General features: G+C 46.0%; 1 protein-coding gene across 1 annotated transcript in view; it reads right to left on the bottom strand.

The window, feature by feature from the left end:
• The window catches only part of LOC119965058 (dedicator of cytokinesis protein 2-like), a 759,716-nt gene that overhangs the window by 130,729 nt on the left and 611,145 nt on the right, over positions 1-17,842 (bottom strand). The window contains exons 33-35 of the mRNA XM_038795299.1: positions 14,962-15,110; positions 11,794-11,879; positions 9,215-9,371 (exon numbers count right to left, since the gene is read on the bottom strand). Coding sequence (XP_038651227.1) covers positions 9,215-9,371; positions 11,794-11,879; positions 14,962-15,110 — 392 coding nt within the window. The remainder of the gene's footprint in view (positions 1-9,214; positions 9,372-11,793; positions 11,880-14,961; positions 15,111-17,842) is intronic.

The raw sequence follows: 17,842 nt of genomic DNA, 5'->3' as shown, positions 1-17,842 counted from the left end.
ACTTAATTCTGTTCTCTTTCCACCCAAATTTGAATCACTCCCCTCCATTACTCCCCTACTTTAGTTGCCTGGGCCCTAAACTCCCCTCCCGAAACCGCTCCGCTTCTCTCCCTTACTTTCCTCTTGAGACATTTCTTAAAACCTACCTTTTCTGAGCGAGCTATTTGTTAGCTCCCTTCATATCCCCTTTTGCGGTTCAATATCACATTTTGTGTTGTAATGTTACTGCATTAAAGGCTGTTGCTATTAAATTGAAGTTATTGTAACTGCGGGATCAATTAAGCCTGCAACCTGAGGGGTAGTAAAGGTCGTGGAGAGAATTTGAGGCAGGCAGAGATCTTTCAGGACTCCAATCGTTTTCCCAAATCCTACTTTACAGCTCAAAGCACAACGTACCATCTCTCCTCTGCCTGCATTCTTGCAGAAATTAATGGCAGAGCCAGAGGTGAAGGTAGAAAACATTATACTGTGACACATCTGCATTTATTACCTCCCAAGCTATTCCAAACTATCTGTCTGTGATTTATTCAGCTTGTTGCCTCTTGAGGTTAAATTAAGCAAAGCAGCTCCCTGATATCAGGGTGTTATGTTCAAACTCTCCAACATGCATCATTATTAAAACACGCAGCTAGCTAATTAAGATCAGGTTGTTCATTGTGTCAATTCACTGATTGCCAGTTGGAATTTCAACAACCTAATGAGATGCTAAGTTATGCAAATAGGTAGAATAAATACACTGTGCAATTTTGGCTGGCTAAAGCTCCTGGAACATTCTGTCAGTTCAGATGAAGTTTAGTTTGAGATTACTTGTCTCTACTTAAATGCGGGCAAGGTCTGTAATCCTCTGATTGGCTAGTACAACAGGGAGCTGCATTTTCTGCCTCTTAAGTATGCGGACTCTCGCTTGAGTAGATTGCTATCAGCTTCAGCCACTTTCAAATGCTTTGGCCAATCTCCCCTTGAGCCAGGCACCAGGTCACGAGCCTATGTGGCTGCAGAGAAGCATCACCTCACCACAAGGTGTCTTCACTCTGCCCTGAGGTCAATCTTGAGTTGGCTAGCGATGAATCCCCTCATTCTACCTCAGCTAAGTCAGTACAGATCGTGAATTAAATTTGCATGGAATCTTCCTCGTCTTCCGGCATGTTCAGCCCAACTCAAATTCCTGACGGTTCTCACTGTACCAACACTGATCACCACCAGCGCTGGGTCAAGACTATTAATGAGAGGTCACTGCAAAGCCTTGCTGGCCTGTTCCCAACAAGCCTGTGGCCTTACCCCAAAATGGAGGCCTTGAAATAAGGCTATGAGGTTGAAGTCGGCAACCGCAGGACACTTTTGTTTAAAATTCCTCTCCACACTACAGTCGAGTGATAATCCATTTCTCTGAAACCCATATGTGCCTCAACTGAAGTAGCAGAGAGAGAGAGGAATTTCAGAACATGGCTTTTGTGAGGGCCACGATATAACTTCTCTTGCTGCCAAACTCCTCTCTCCCTGGTTCCAAACTGGCCAGCTCTATCTATGCAGGGAGTCTGCTAATGATTTCTCCGCCCACCTCATTGGGGAAGCTCATACTCCCACAGGATTATGGGATTGTCATTAGTCCCTAGCCAATGGTAAGCAGGCAAGTTATAACAATGGCATTACATTGTTCATTTATACAGATTAGGGTTGCCAACTCTGGATTCATTCCAGGAGGTTTTCCTCTTGACTTCCAACTGCTCCACCCCCACATTCTGTCCCCTAACTCAAATTTGTTTATTTTTCCTTTGCTGGCTTTAAATAGTTCTCTCTTGTTTATCTGCTGTTTTACTTTTTTATGCTTTCAGATGGCAGTTGTTCATCATTCTGCCATTCACACCTCCTCTAGATATATCTTTTGTTTCTTTACTTGTCCCCGTTACTCTTGCACAATGATCACTTTTGTCAGTTAATCTCTCTTGTTTTCTTCCCCATCACTGACCTTCCCTTTTGCTCTTTTTCTCTAACATCCCCCTTTCCACTTTCTCAAAATCTATTACATTCTAATTCTTCCTGTTTCATTGACCTAAAATGTTGACTCTGTTTCTCTTCATAGATGCTGCCTGAGTGCTGAGCACTTTCAGCATTTTCGGTTTCTATTTCATATTTCCTACAGTATTTTCCTTTTGTGTTATTGTAGTTTGGACAGACACAGTCCGTTAAATCAGCAATTTCCAAACTGGGTTTGGGAAACCCTGGGGTTCTGTTAGATACATCCAGAGGTTCCATGGTAGGTCAGGCTGGTGCAGAAAACTTGAAAAATGCTATGATCAGCAGCTGGCTTCAACATGCACTGGCTACTGATAGGCTCACTTGTAAGCCTTTGGGCCGCCAATGCAGCGAGAAGCCAGCTTCTGATTGGACACGTTGGAAAGTACGGGAAAATAAGTCCTCAAAGGTTCAGGTTAGGGCGAGAGCAAGGGAGAGAGTGGAGAGTGGAGAAAGGTAGGCAATGGTTATGGGGTAGGAGGGCAAGTGATCATGGGGCAGGAAGGCAAGTGGCCATTGAGCAGAGGAGAAAAATCTCGAGGGGGAAAGACCTGAGTGTGTGTGCGGGGGGTGGAGAGAGAGAGAGAGAGAAGAAGATGATGTGAGTGTGTGCATGTGTAAGAGAGACGTGAGACTGAGAGAGATGTGAGCGTACACTTGTGAGAGAGAGGTGTGTTTGTATGTGTGTCTGTATATGTGTGAGAGAGTGGGAAGTGAGTGTGTAATGAGGTGTTAGAATGAGGGGGCATGGGGAAAAGATGTGTGAGCGAGAGAGTGGATGGTGAGTGTGTGTGAAAGAGAGGTGAGTGTGTGTGTATGATGGAGAGGTGTGTGTGTACGAGGGTGAGAGTTTGGGGGGAATTTGTGTGTGCAAGTGAGAGAAAGTGGTGAGTGTCTGTGTGTGAAAGTGAGGTGTGAGTTTGTGCGTGTGTGAAAGAGAAGTGTGAGTATGTGTGTGAGAGAGAAAGAGAAGAGCAAGTGTGTAGGCAACTTGCACTTGGGGGTGGGGGGTAACAACAACCACAATATGATTGAATTTTACATCCAGTTTCATAGAATTTACAGTGCAGAAGGAGGCCATTCGGCCCATCGAGTCTGCACCGGCTCTTTGAAAGAGCACCCTACCCAAGCCCACACCTCCACCCTATCCCCATAACCCAGGAACCCCACCCTACAATAAGAGCAATTTTGGACACTAAGGGCAATTTCGTGTGGCCAGTCCACCTAACCTGCACATCTTTGGACTGTGGGAGGAAACCGGAGCACCCGGAGGAAAGCCACGCACACACGGGGAGAACGTGCAGACTCCGCACAGACAGTGACCCAAGCCGGAAATCGAACCTGGGACCCTGGAGCTGTGAAGCAATTATGTTAACCACTATGCTACCGTGCTGCCCCCTCATCCTGAAAGGGAAAAGATTCTCAAGCTATTTTAACCTTATATAAGGGTTAATATGTGGATATGAAAACTGCGTCAGCTGTTGTGAACTTGGACACCAGGCCGGAGATACATCAATAAAGCACCAGTAGCAGACATTTAAGAGGATATTTCAGAATACTCAGAACTTCAAAAATGCTATCAAGAAAAATTCTTCATTTGGGGTTTGATACTAGGGCCCATGGGGCGGCGATTTTGGTGGACAAGCGGGTGAGCTTTCAAATGGAGAAGGTGATGTCGGATCAGGGGAGTAGATATGTGATTGTAACAGGTGCCCTGAAGGGGAAGTTGGTGGTGTTGGTTAGCGTATATGCCCCCAATTGGGATGACGTGGGGTTTGTGAAGAAAGCACTGGCTGCAATTCCGAATCTGGATACCCATGAGCTGATTTTTAGAGGGGATTGGAATACAGGGAATACAGTGCTGGAACTGAAGGTGGACAGGTCCCAGCCGCGCTTGCTGACCCCATCGGGGGGGGGGGGGGGGGGGGGGGGGGGGGGAGGAGGGGTGGTAGGTGGGGGGAGGGGGGTGGGGGGGGGGGGGGGGCGGAATGTGGAAATGTGATGCCGGTGTTTCTGAGGGAGGTGGGAGTGGGGGGTTGACCGTGGAAGTTTTTCAGTACTTGGGGCAGCATGGTAGCATGGTGGTTAGCATAAATGCTTCACAGCTCCAGGGTCCCAGGTTCGATTCCCGGCTGGGTCACTGTCTGTGTGGAGTCTGCACGTCCTCCCCGTGTGTGCGTGGGTTTCCTCCGGGTGCTCCGGTTTCCTCCCACAGTCCAAAGATGTGCGGGTTAGGTGGATTAGCCATGCTAAATTGCCCGTAGTATCCTAATAGTAAGGTTAAGGGGGTGAGTTGTTGGGTTACGGGTATAGGGTGGATACGTGGGTTTGAGTAGGGTGATCATTGCTCGGCACAACATCGAGGGCCGAAGGGCCTGTTCTGTGCTGTACTGTTCTATGTTCTAGTATTCTGCAATTGTAATTTCAGATCATGCTCCACATTGGATGGATTTAATCCTGGAGAATTGGTTGGCTTAGAAGCAGGGGTGGAGGCTGGATGCGTGGTTGTTGACGAGCCTGAGTTTCTGTGCTAGAATCGGTAAGGTGATTGAGGAGTATGTGGGTTAATTGTACTGAGGAGGTCTCGCCGTCAATGGTTTGGGAGACACTGAAGACAGTGGTGAAGGAGAAGGTGATTTTGTTTGACCCTAAGGTGAGAAGAGAGAGGAACATCAACAATTGAAAGAAGAGATTCTGGAAGTGGACGGGAGATAGGAGGAGGGGGCGGGGGGGGGGGGGGGGGGGGGGGACCTGGGACTCCTGGTGCAGAGGAAGGAGTTGTAGGCGAGGTTTGATCTGCTGTCCACGGGGCAAGACGTGCATCAGCTGAGAAGCGCAAAGGGAGCTGTCTATGAGTGTGGGGAAAAGGCATGTCGTATGTTGACATGTCATCTCCGTCAGCAGGATGCGGCGAGGGAGATAGTTCGGGTTCGGGATAGGGCGGGCGAGCTGATTAATAAGGTGTTTGAGGAGTTTTATAGTGACTTGTAAAAGTCAGAATTACCACAGGATGAGTGGGAGATGAGGGGGTTTTTGGGGAGGTTTGAGTGCCAGAAGGTGGGTGCAATGGAGAGGGTGAGGATGGAAGAGTCGGTGGGGGTAGAGGAGGGGAAGGTGGCAATTGGGAAGAAGCAGATGGGGAAGACAGTGGGACCGGATGGGTTCCAGGTGGAATTCTACAAGAAATTTGAGGATAAGCTGGTGCTGTTGTTGGTGGAAATGTTGGAGGACGCGATGGTCAGGAAGGTTTTGCCGAAAACATTGGGACAGGCCTCCATCTGGTTGCTGCTAAAGAAGGATAAGGACCCGATGGAATGTGGGTTGTACAGGCCCATATTTCTACTGAATGTAAACGGCAAGATATTGGCAAAGATGCTGGCTCTAAGGTTGGAGGTGTGCCTACAAGGGTGATTGGGGAGGATCAGACGGGTTCGCTAAGCAGCCATCAAATGTCGGTGGCTACTAGGGCAGCACAGTGGCACAGTGGTTAGCAATGCTGCCTATGGCGCTGAGGACCTGGGTTCGAATCCCGGCCCTGGGTCACTGTCTGCGAGGAGTTTGCACATTCTCCCCGTGTCTGCGTGGGTTTCGCCCCCACAACCCAAAAAGATGTGCATGTTAGGTGGATTGGCCACATTAAATTGCCCCTTAATTGGAAAAAAATAATTGGGTCCAGCTGAAGGTAATGCACAGTGCGCACCTGGTGAAGCCAAGGATGAGCTGGCTGCTTGAGGGGGTGGAGGACATCTGTGTGCAGTGTGAGAGGGCTCCGGAGAACCATATGCATATGTTCTGGTCCTGCCCAAAGTTGGAACGGTTTTGGAGGTCAGTTTTCAGCACCAATTTGGCGGTTTCAACTGTCGATGTGGAGCCCAGTCCCCTGGAGGCCATATTCAGGGTGTCGGACCGGCCAGGGTTGCAGAATTTTGTGGGGGCAGAAGTCTTCGTCTTGCTGATTGATACGACGATCAGGGGTTATGGGGAGAAGGCAGGAGAGTCGGGATGAGAAAAATATCAGCCATGATTGAATGGCCGAGCAGATTCGATGAGCTGAGTGGCCTGATTCTGCTTCTATGTCTTATTGCTCACAGTCGGGTCCTGTTGGGGTGGAGGTCAGCTTCTCTACCCTGTGCCTCGGTGTGGCACGGGGTCCTATTGGAGTTCTTAGCCCTGGAGAAGGTGAAATATTCCCTTGGCCGGGGGGGGGGGGGGGGGGGTCTGCACTGGGAGTGAGATGCTGCACTAAGCCTGTAATTGTAAATATGTAAATGAATTCACCATTGTTCATGACAGCTTCCTTATTATAATAAGGAAATGGTGGATGAAATGAACAAATATTTTGCTTCTGTCCTTACTATAAAGGATACACAATATATTCCACTAATCCCTATAAATCAAGAGGTGAAAGGGAGAAATTACAATCTCTAGGGAAGCGATACTGAGCAAACTGATGGAGCTGCAGGATGGCAAATCTCCAGGTCCTGGACTTCATCCTGAGGTCTTATAAGAGGTGTCTAAGGAGATTGTAGATGTATTTGTATTAATTTTCCTTAATTTGCTACATTCTAGAAGGTTTCTATCAGATGGGAAAGTAGAAAATACAATCCCTTTGCTCAAGAAGGGAGAGAGGGAGAAAACATGAAATTATAGTCCAGTTAGCTTGGTATCTGTCATGGGAAGGTGCGAGAACCGATCAGTTCAGAGGTCGTTTACTACATTGATACCTCGCATTAGCGGGTTGTCTTATGAGGAAAGGTTAGATAGACTGGGCATGTTTCCACAGGAATTTAGAAAAGTGAGGAGGCGAGGTCATTAACTATTCTAAGGCAGAGGTAGATAGATTCTTGTTTGGCAAGGGAGGCAAAGGTTAACGGGGCCGATGGGAATGTAGAACTTGAAACACAAAGAGATCAGCCATGATCTTATCAACTGGCGGACAAGGTTCAAAGGGCCGAATGGTCTAGTGTGTGTGCCTAATATTAAATGTATCTATGAGCAAAAGAAGCAGCGTCAACCCTCCTACTAAAATGACAAAAAGAAAGGTTACGTTGTTGAATAAGAGAACTTCTTAATTCTAATCGATGTATACACAGAAGAAATAGAAAGTCTTTTATAAATTTGTTTTGTATGTTTGTGCCTATTGCGCAAGAACAATCAATTCTTTGTGTTTTAACTCTTCAATATAATAAAAATGTTTCTTAGGGGTTATGTCAGTTCTTGGGAGGTCAAAAGGGTTCCATGGCCAGAAAGATTGCCTTAAGTCATCTGGAGTTTGTAGCTGCTAATGAGTTGCTTTATACCTTTCTCATTCAATCTTGGACTTAAAATGAATGCAAAGATGACCTTAACACATTTTCCTGGATGGGTTCAACCCTAACAATACTCAAGAAGCTCAACAGCATCCAAGGCAAAGCAGCTCACTTGATCAGCACCCTTTCATCATCTTAAACATTCACTACATCCAGCATCGATACCCAGTGGAAATAGTGTGTATCATCGACAAGATGCACTGCAGCAACTCGCCAAAGCTCCTTTGCCACTGCACCTTCCAAATCTGCAACCTCTATCACATGGAAGGATAAGGGCGGACGGCGAATAGAGCACCATAACCTGCAAGTTCCCCTCGAAGCCACACATCATCCTGCCCTTGGAACTGTATCACTGTTTCTTCACTCTGACTGGGTCAATATCACAGAATTTCTTTCCGAAAACATTGCAGGTGCACCTATGCCAAGTGGACTGCACTGGTTCAAGAAAGTGGTTCAAATTCAAGGGAATTTGGGGCTGGGCAATAAACACAGGCCATGCCAGCAACAGTTACATCCAATGGGAAAAAAAAACTGAAGAGTTGATGAAGTATCTATTTTATTCTGTTGTGGATAGTGCACCATCAATAAAAATGTTGGGAACATTTAATTTTTAAACAAGGCACTCCCCGATTAAATACAAAAAGTAGTGAGTTCGCACCCTGTGCTAAATGTGTTAAGACCATTGAAATGGACATTCCCGCAAGCCCAGACTCCATTAATTCTCCCAATCTCTGTGGGTTTGTCAGCATCTGTGGAAGGAAAACGTTTTGGGTCCGTCTGACTTTTCTTCAGTCATATGGACTCAAATCGGTAACTCTAGTTAATGTCTTGAGTCAATACGACTGAAGAAGAGTCATACGGATCCAAAACTTTTGTTCGCCACAGATGCTGCCAGACCTTTTTTTTTAATAAATTTAGAGTACCCAATTATTTTTTCCAATTAAGGGGCAATTTAGCGTGGCCAATCCACCTACTCTGCACATTTTTGGGTTGTGGGGGCAAAACCCACGCAGACACGGGGAGAATGTGCAAACTCCACATGGACAGTGACCCAGAGCTGGGATCGAACCTGGGACCTCAGCGCCGTGAGGCGGTTGTGCTAACCACTAGGCCACCGTGCTGCCCAAGATGCTGCCAGACCTGATGAGTTTTTTTCCAGAAATTCCTGTTTTCATTTCAGATTTCCAGCATCTGCAATATTTTACTTTTATTACAGTATAAATTGTTGCTCCCTTTGAAACTTAGCATCCTTAGGTCTTTCCTGATGAGTGCAAGGTGAAAAGCTTCAAGAATATGTCTCTTTTCTCAGAAATGCTCAAATTCTCTATACCTAAGCAACAATAAATACCAGGTATCTTCAATAGCTGGGAGTGAAGTATTACTCACATACTATGACTCACCTTATGGAACATTGCACACTTTTTAAATAGCAATGCAGAACAATGCCAGCAGCGTGGGTACAACTCCCGTACCGGCATCCCCAAACAGGCACCGGAATGTGGCCACTAGGGCCTTTTCACAGTAACGTCATTGACGCCTACTTGTGACAATTAGTGATTATTATTATTATTATTTAATGTTGCATAATGGTGCAGATTGGCGTTTTGTTCCAAGCTGAAGCAGAACAACAACTTGCATTTAATTAGCACCTTTAAAGTTAAATGCTTGAGGCACTTCACAGGAACATAATTAGAACAAAATGATGCCACGCCAAAGGAGGAGACATTGGGACAGGTGACAAAAAGATTGATCTGAGAGGATTTCAGAGATTAGAGGTTTAAACATGATGACATGTCTATCAATCTTGGGGCAAAGAGTGTGAGGGTTGGAGGATGATTGACAAGAGTGCAGGCATTAAGCGTAGTAGCTGAAAGAAAATGCTTTGTACGTACCAGCAGGTTAACCGTGCAACTCATGCGGTTCCCTTTGCTTTCATCACTCATCACCGACCTATAATCCAACAGTTTCTCCAGGAGACCCTTGACGAGGTTGACGAAATGCTTGACTAACCTGGCAATGCTCAGATGTTCTGAAGCACATTCCAGGAGGCTAAAGGAAAGAGTATCGAGATGTCACATGTAAAACAGGCAACCCAAGAGGGTAATGTGAAACACGTCCCTCTCCCTCTCGCTTTTGTTTCACTATGCATTCTCAGATTATGGGCATCATTAGCAAGGCAGCAATGGGGTAAAATCAAACTTACTCCAGCTCATAAAACACCTCTACACATGTTCCCTATGTGGTGAAAGCTTGTGGTGTATGGGATTGGCGAAGAAGGGTGAGAATATGAGGGACCAGCACAATTTAAAGGATTGCTGTCGCTTAAAGGGTGGCATTTTTGACATATGAAGCCCTAGTAAGATGTTTATGTTTTTATTCACGTTAGATAAAACGTATAAGAGGGAGAGAAAAGGCCAGGTGCTCTGGTACCTCCCCTCCAACCCCACATCTCCTTTGTCTATCCCTCCTCCAATAAACTAATTGAGGCACGCGCCAGAGCCTAATTATGTTAATAGATCTAGCCAGGATACAGGAAACTAACTGCCAAAAGCCCCATTCTACCAAAGATTCACATTGCTGCGAGGAGGAGAGGAAATTTAGCCCCAAGTGTAACGTGTACAGACATCAGTTGAGGACCATTGACTTTGACAGCCATGGTTACAATACATCTAACCCACCATCTGAAGGAGAAAGGCCAAGCTAATGGTTGAGGGGAGACTGCACCTCAGAGATGACATGGTTAAGAAATCTTGACAACAGTCTACATCTTGTCTTCAGAGTTTGGTGTGCACCCACAATGTTTTCCATCTCTAGTCATGGATTTCCAATCTTCAAGGCTTTTCCTTCTATCAGTGCACTACTGAGCTTGACGCTGTAAAAGGGCTTGCAGGAAGGGCAAGTAAAACCAAAAATAATGCAACTGAACGATTCTTGCTATTAACCAGCAGGTTACAGTTATATTGAGAAACAGTGCTGCAGCCTGGCATTAGTTGAGTAAATTTCACGGTTCAGTGCAGCTTTGCTCAGTGGAAGGGGATCCAGAGCCACAGAGTGACGCGGGCAGTGTAAAAATGGGTGAAGAGGCAGATATTCACATTTTTGAGCAACTTGAGGAGTCAAATCAGGGTCACTAAAGAAAATGCTGTTATAGGGCTGGATTTAATGCTCTCCAGCTAATGGATTTGAAAGCATTGACTGTCTGCCACCTACTCTCCCTCCCTTGTCCCCATTGCAATTTTATCAGTGGTAGAGATGGTGGTCAGCTCACCAGTGGTCCATTGAGGTCCTTAGGTGGGCCGCAGTGATTAAACCAGATTGCCGCTGCGATTAAACCAGCGGTGGAGAGTTTCACGCCAGCCCAACAAGTGCAATAACCCCCTCAGATTCCCATGCAACATGGCCTCTCAAACCCCAGCCCCACCTCCCTCGCAAATTCCTCAACGTATAAAGTTCTGTTCAATCGCAACTGACCACCTCAATGCCCGAGTGCAGTACTGGCAGTGGCCACCACTCCCTCTGGCGAGAAATGCTGGGCTCTGACTGTTCGGCAGTTTTGAGGCGGGTGCGGGATTCTCTCGGTCTGGGGCCGGGCCGGAAAATCATCGCGACCGGCGTGAATCGCGCCATGCCGCCCCGACGCCGGCTCGCGATTCTCCACAGAGCGGAGAATCGGCGCCATTGGAGCCAGCGTGGTTGGTGCGGCACCAGTTGGGGGGCCGCTCTACGCGGCCGGCCCCCCGATTTGCGCCCCGGGATGAGCCGAGCGGCCGTTGTAAAAATGCTGAGTCTCGCTGGCGCCGTGAACATCTGCTCTCAGCCGGCGGGAACTTGGCGTTGAAGGGTCAGGGGGCGGTCTGTGGGGGGGGGGGGGGAAGAGGGGTCCGACCCCCATTCCTCTACAGCTCTTGCCCAAAATCTTAGACATGTGTCTCCGAGACCTTGTACCATCGGCTAATGGAAACAGTTTTTTCCTTGTCTCAAAGATTTGTTTACGACTATCAAGATGTGAACCAAATTTCTATAGTGTATACTGATGACCACGCAAAATACCGTAACTGCAAGTAAATAACTTTTCAGGCTTAGAGGTAGTAAGGCCTTGTATGAATTCATAAACATCAACTAAATCAAAGGCCACCCTCTGCAACCTCCTCCATTCATCCAATCTCTCTTATTTCCACTCCACTCTGAATCCTTGCTGCCTTTCTCCAACTCATGGAAAGGCCTTTCCAAGCTTACCCCTTCGGTTCCTCACCCCCTATCTCTTCTTCTAATGATTTCCTGCTTGTTGAGGCATCTTCATAACAAGGATCCAAATGAATACATGATGCTGATTTCTGTTCTATTTCATTCTGGGATTCCTCTGTTGCTCAATTTGACCTGCGATTCTGGTTCTATGTTCACCTCCTCACTGTGATTTTGTTTTTGTGTTTGCGTGTATCGGTTGAAAGTTGTAAAACAAACAGGATCTTACATCTTCTCGAATAGCTCCATATACTGCTCATCACCACATCCTCCCTCCACTGCGTGATCCAATTTCAGGATTATTTCATCTTCAAACTGTTAAAAAGATCATTATTTACTCAAGACATCCAAAATCACTCTGAATCAAAATAGAGGAAGAACAATAATATTTTTGAAACTATTAGCAGAAAGATGGAAAGCACTCCAAATAGTTAGATACATTTGGTGGGAAATACTTATCAGTAATGTATTCAGTTGCTCTACTTTGCAACACCTCTCCTGTATTCTACAGGATTCTGTGTCCATTCACGCAGTGGGATTCTCCAGTCCCGCTGCAATGAATAGATTTGGCTGAGCGCCAAATTCTTCGTCCTCACTAGCAGGGGTAGTGGGGCGGACTTGTAATGAAGAATCCCAGCCTCGTGTTTGTACTTCCAAGACCCTTATTGTCATTCACATGGTGAGTGCCTTATTCAGATGTCGTTAAGCATCCGACATGTTGATTGGCATGAAATGCCTATCTATGGAAAACATAGAGTGGACAGGAAAGACCATTTTGTCCATCCTTACTTATCCAATAAGCACAAACCTACAACTTCCCTGCTCCTTTTCCTCACCTTATCGAAGATTTCAGCTGTTTTCCACCAGGTTCGAGTATTCTTTACCTTACCCCGACCCCACCCCTCCAACCACCATACCCATTGTCTGTTCTGCATGCAGATCACTCTCAGCGTGAAGAACTTTGGAATATCAATCGGACCGTTATTTGTTACTGGTTTAACCCTGCCCAGCCTGGTCCAAGTGTTTGGGTTCAATTTGAGTCATAGAAATGACAGAAGGAGGCTATTCAGCCTGTTATGCTGCGCCATCATTCGCCAGCTGGGACTATCCACTTGAACAACATTTTTCTGCTCATTATATTTCCTTTTCAAATACTTTTGCAAATGTAGTTTCAAACTCAGTAGACGCTTAAGGTAAAGCACTCCCTGTTGTAAAAACCCTCTGCGAACATTAAATTTCTTGTAATTCTCCCCTTTGTCCTGTTAATATTTTGTACTTTTGTCTCTGATCCTGGAATATATTTATGATTAGATCCCATTAACCTTCTCTCTTCCAGAAACATAATAAAGGATTCTGGGCTTTTCTCGATATGCTTCTTGTTTGCACATATCTCCATCAGTTTCCCTCTCAGTCAACTCTTTCAAGTTTCTCCAATCATTCCTCCTAACCTATGCATCTTTCTGAAGCTTGGCATCAGGGTGTGGCCAAGGTCCAAATCTGATAAGGTGCATTGTTAAAATGGCATCTTACTGCAAAGCCTGGTGGGCAGCACCCCAAAAGGGAGGGCATGAATTTTAATCACCCCCTTGGCTGACCATTCGCTTGCCACTGAGCGACTGTTGACCATCTTCGGAAATACCACTGGGTGCTTGGGGAGCATGGTAGCATTGTGATTAGCACAATTGCTTCATAGCTCTAGGGTCCCAGGTTCGATTCCCGGCTTGGGTCACTGTCTGTGTGGAGTCTGCACATTCTCCCTGTGTGTGCGTGGGTTTCCTCCGGGTGCTCTGGTTTCCTCCCACAGTCCAAAGATGTGCAGGTTAGGTGGATTGGCCATGCTAAAATTGCCCTTAGTGTCCAAAATTGCCCTTCGTGTTGGGTGGGGTTGCTGGGTTGTGCGAATGGGGTGGGGGTGTGGACCTTGGGTGGGGTGCTCTTTCCGGGGGCCGGTGCAGACTCGATGAGCCGAATGGCCTCCTTCTGCACTGTAAATTCTATGATTCTATGATTCATGCAAGTGTCCTTTGATATTAGCTCATGGAGCATCTCGGAAGTACACTTGCTTCTATTCAAAGGGGACATTTGATTCATAGAAACCTTGCATTTGTGTGGGGGCCTGAGTCAGACAAGGTGGATACAGTCTTGAAACCAAACCTTTTCAATTGGTCTCGCCTCAAACACACACAGAGCCCCACCCATTTTCAGATCACCTCCCTGAGCCACTGAAGATGGTGATTTTTAAAAGTCACTGGGCCTTGTGCACCTGACTCAAGTCATGTCAAGCGTTACAAGTGCTTTGTTCGCACTTTGCAATTAGCGCCTGCCGATTGTGCTACTGTTTGTTATGCTCAGCTGTCAAATCCCGTGGTTCTAATTTGCATTGCAATGCAACCAAAGGTGTGGCCATTCACAGAAAGTTAAATTAACCCACATTTCTGAAACAGGTGGCCAGAGGGCAGTGGATAAATAACAGCGCACAGTTTGGGTCTGGGGAGAGGGAACGGGAAATGGGGTAAGGAGGATGAGGTTATTCCATCAGGATATATTCCACCGTTCACTGCAAACAATCATATTTTGGCCTCAAACATTGGGATGGTGCCAAATGCAGGATTTTCATGACTAGACTGACCTTTCTCTCTAGAATGCGATGCTTGGAAGGGTTGCAGAATTGCAGATTCAAGAGTAAAATTTAAAGGGGAATTGGTTATGTGTTTGAAAGTTAAATAGTTGCAAGACCAAGGGGAAATAGGAGTGGAAGTGGGACGAAACTGGATAGCTCTTTCAAAGAGCTGGCAGATGCATGGAGGGTCCAGTGACATCTTTGTGTATTGTAACATTTTATCCCTCACTTCCCATGTTCCAACAATGCTCATTTGATGTGTGTTCAGTATCATCCATCATTAAAAACTCATATCCACAAACAAAACTATTTAAAGCAAGATGAGCCAGCTGAAAGTATTGAAACCATTCTCGTTCTAAAATTCCAGTGGACAGGCATCGTTCCAACCTTCCCGCTGCCACCTCTTGTGTCGTTTACCAAAGAATGATTCTTGCAACTCATGCCCCTTTTTAAAAAATGTAAATTTAGAGTACCCCATTATTTTTTTCCAATTAAGGGGCAATTAAGCGTGGCCAATCCACCTAGCCGGCATATCTTTGGGTTGTGGGGGTGAAACCCACGCAGACACGGGGAGAATGTGCAAACTCCACACGGACAGTGACCCAGACCCGGGACCGAACCTGGGACCTCGTCGCTGTGAGGCAGCAGGGCTAACCCACTGTGCCAAAGTGCTGCCCTGACTCCATGCCCCTTTAACAATCTTGTGACCTTTAAATATCTGAAAACGTACAGCTTCATACAGAATAGGAAATGATAACTCAACTTCCTTCTTCGTACCTTCCTAAATTTATCGAACACGGAGTACTCGCACGACATCATGTCAAAGAAGATGGGTATCGTGGCTTTGCGGAGCTCATTCTCTGGAATCAGGGTCATTTCCAGGATTGGGCCAACCATCTCTGGGATGAAATGGATCTTGTTTTGAGCTGTCATTCAATATATCAATAATATTGGATTAGAAAACAATGCACCTGGAAATATTCTTCATCACAATCTTGGCCTTATTCTTTAACCTTGGTTTTGTGGCTTGTTAGACCCAACTTCCATTATCCACACAGTGTTTTTGTTCCTGAACCTCTTGTGTCTGATTCTGAAGTCGCTGACTCAATCCCCTGGGCACTGGTCATCATTCCCCGAACAATCCCCTGGGTGCTGGCCACTATTCCTTGATCAGTCCCCTGGGAGTCGGTCACCATTCCCTGATCAGCCCCTTAGAGGTCGGTCGCCATTCCGAGATCAATCCCCTGGGTGCCGGTCGCCATTCCCCGATCAATCCCCTGGGTGTCGGACACCATTCCCTGATTAACTCGAGTAAGTAACTGTTTTCCATGCATGCCCTTAGGCAAAGAGTCATGGCATTGTGGAAGCATTAAAGCAGACCCACACCCTGTTCCCCTGCCACCCACTTCAGTGTGCTTTTCTGAAGGATTAAGTGGATTGTGGTGGAAAGCTTATTCCAATTGGATGACGGTCATGGATGAAACCATTAGTCTCAGTGGTTGGTGATCAGGAGTAAGAACCTTAGTCCCACTGGGTGGTATTCAGGGGTGTAAGGGTCCTTCCTAATTATTCCCTTATTTCTCCTTTATTTTATTTTTGCCATTACATTATGATCCATGGATGATTAATGGACATGTGTCTTTAAGACAAGCAACCTGTATCTTTAATTCAAACAGAGTCCAGAAGGCTGTGCTGGTTTAAACTGGAATTACAGAGTGTTTGGCACCAGTAAGAGAGATGGAGTTGGGACTCAGTTTGCTTGATGCAGCTGGTGGCCAATGAATTGGCCGAAAAGGCTGTGCTCTGCCCGGCAACAGGTAGTAATTAGATCTGATTCCACTAGAATGCTTTACAGAGTCTCACATTTCAGTTTGACTCATGGCAACAGATAAACAACAACTTCTTAGTTTTTCTCTATAAAAGCTATGTTTCTAATGTGGCAGAGTGCCTGGATGAATCTATTTACAGGAGAACCCCCATTACAGGCTATGCAGGCAAAGTCATAGTTCATGCTATATTTATCCAGAAAGCTAGTGAGTATTGAATTTCTAAACTACCAAGAACTTGAATGAACGAATCTGCAGATACTATCATTACAGGCTGCAAACCAAAGACTTTACTCTGCAAACTTTCTGTGAAAAAAGTATGCTGAGAACCATGATCTGAAACAAAGACTCTTTCTTCCTTTGAATTCTGATTTGTACCCCTTCTACGTGTGTTTGTCTTTCTTGTGTGTTTGTGTGTCGAGGATGGGAGCAGGTTAAAGTGGGGATTCGGAATTAGTTTCTTGTTAACCAGTTGTATTTGCTGCATATTTTATTGTAGTACTTGTTACAAATAAACTGTAATTGTGTTTATATTTACAAACCGTGATTATTGGGTAACCAAGGAACAAAGACTTTGGGTATTTTTATAAGAATTATTGGTAAATTCAATTGTGTTGTGATTCTGGGGTATATGGGGCTGGAATTGACTGCTCACTAGCCCAGGGTATCGTAACAGGGGTGAGAACCTATGTTCCCAGTGGGCGGTGATCAGGAGAAAGAACCTTCTTAGTCCAACTGGGCGATATTCAAGGATAAGAATCTTTGGTCCCAGTGGGTGGTGATCAGGGTAAGAACCTGAGAGTGGGTGGTGATCAACAGTAAGAATCTTTGTTCCCATTTAGCCGTGATCAGAACTGGGAGCATTGGCTGATTGTTACCATTCCCTATAGCCCAGAGACGATCAGGCCAACTGTAACGTTGCCATCACTGTCCTAGCTGAGAAAAATGTTCACTCCACACAGGCAGGAGAGCTGGATGGGGACTTTTAAACCAGTACCATATTGGGTGGATATGCTTCAACAGTTTTAAAATTAATTTACAGGATGTGGGTGACGCTGGCTTGGCCAGCATTTATTGCCCACCTATTGAAGGTGGTGGAGAGCTGCCTTCTTGGTCTGCTGCAGTCCATGAGGTGCAGGTACTGTGCTGTCAGGGAGGGAATTCCAGGATTTAGACCCAGTGAAAGTGAAGGAATAGCAATATATTTGCAAGTCAGGATGGTGAGTGACTTGTAGGGAACCTTCAGGTGATGTGGTTCTCAGGTATCCGCTGTCCTTTTCCGTCGAGGAAAAAGTGATCATGGGTTTGGAAGGAGCTGCCTAAGGAACCTTGGTGAGTTTCTGCAGTGCATCTTGTAGATGGTACACATGGCTGCCACTTTCATTGGTGATGCGGTGACTGAATAGGTGTGGGAGCAATAGCAATTTAGTAGGCTGCTTTTTCCTGGATGTTGTTGAGCGTCTTGACTGTCATTGAAGCTGCATTCATCAAGGCAAGTGCAGAGTATTCCACCACACTCCTGACTTGTGCCTTGTAGATGCACACAAGCTTTGGGGAGGCAGGAGGTGAGTTACATGCCACAGAATTCTTTGCCTTTCTATCCTACTTTTGTAGCCACCATATTTATACGGCTCGTCCAATTCAGTTTCTGGTCAATGGTAACAGCAGGATGTTGATAGTGGGGAATTCAGCGATGGCAATGTCATTGAATGTCAAGGACCAATCATTAGAAATCTCTTATTGGAGATGCCCATTGTCTGGCACATGTGTGGCACGAATGTTATATGCCACTTATCAGCCCGAGCCTGTATATTGACTGGATCTTGCTGCAT

The sequence above is a fragment of the Scyliorhinus canicula genome, chromosome 4 (assembly GCF_902713615.1).
Source record: "Scyliorhinus canicula chromosome 4, sScyCan1.1, whole genome shotgun sequence".
Classification (NCBI taxonomy): Eukaryota; Metazoa; Chordata; class Chondrichthyes; order Carcharhiniformes; family Scyliorhinidae; genus Scyliorhinus; species Scyliorhinus canicula.
Note: the sequence above shows the minus strand (reverse complement) of the source record. Positions and strands in the feature narration are given on the sequence as shown.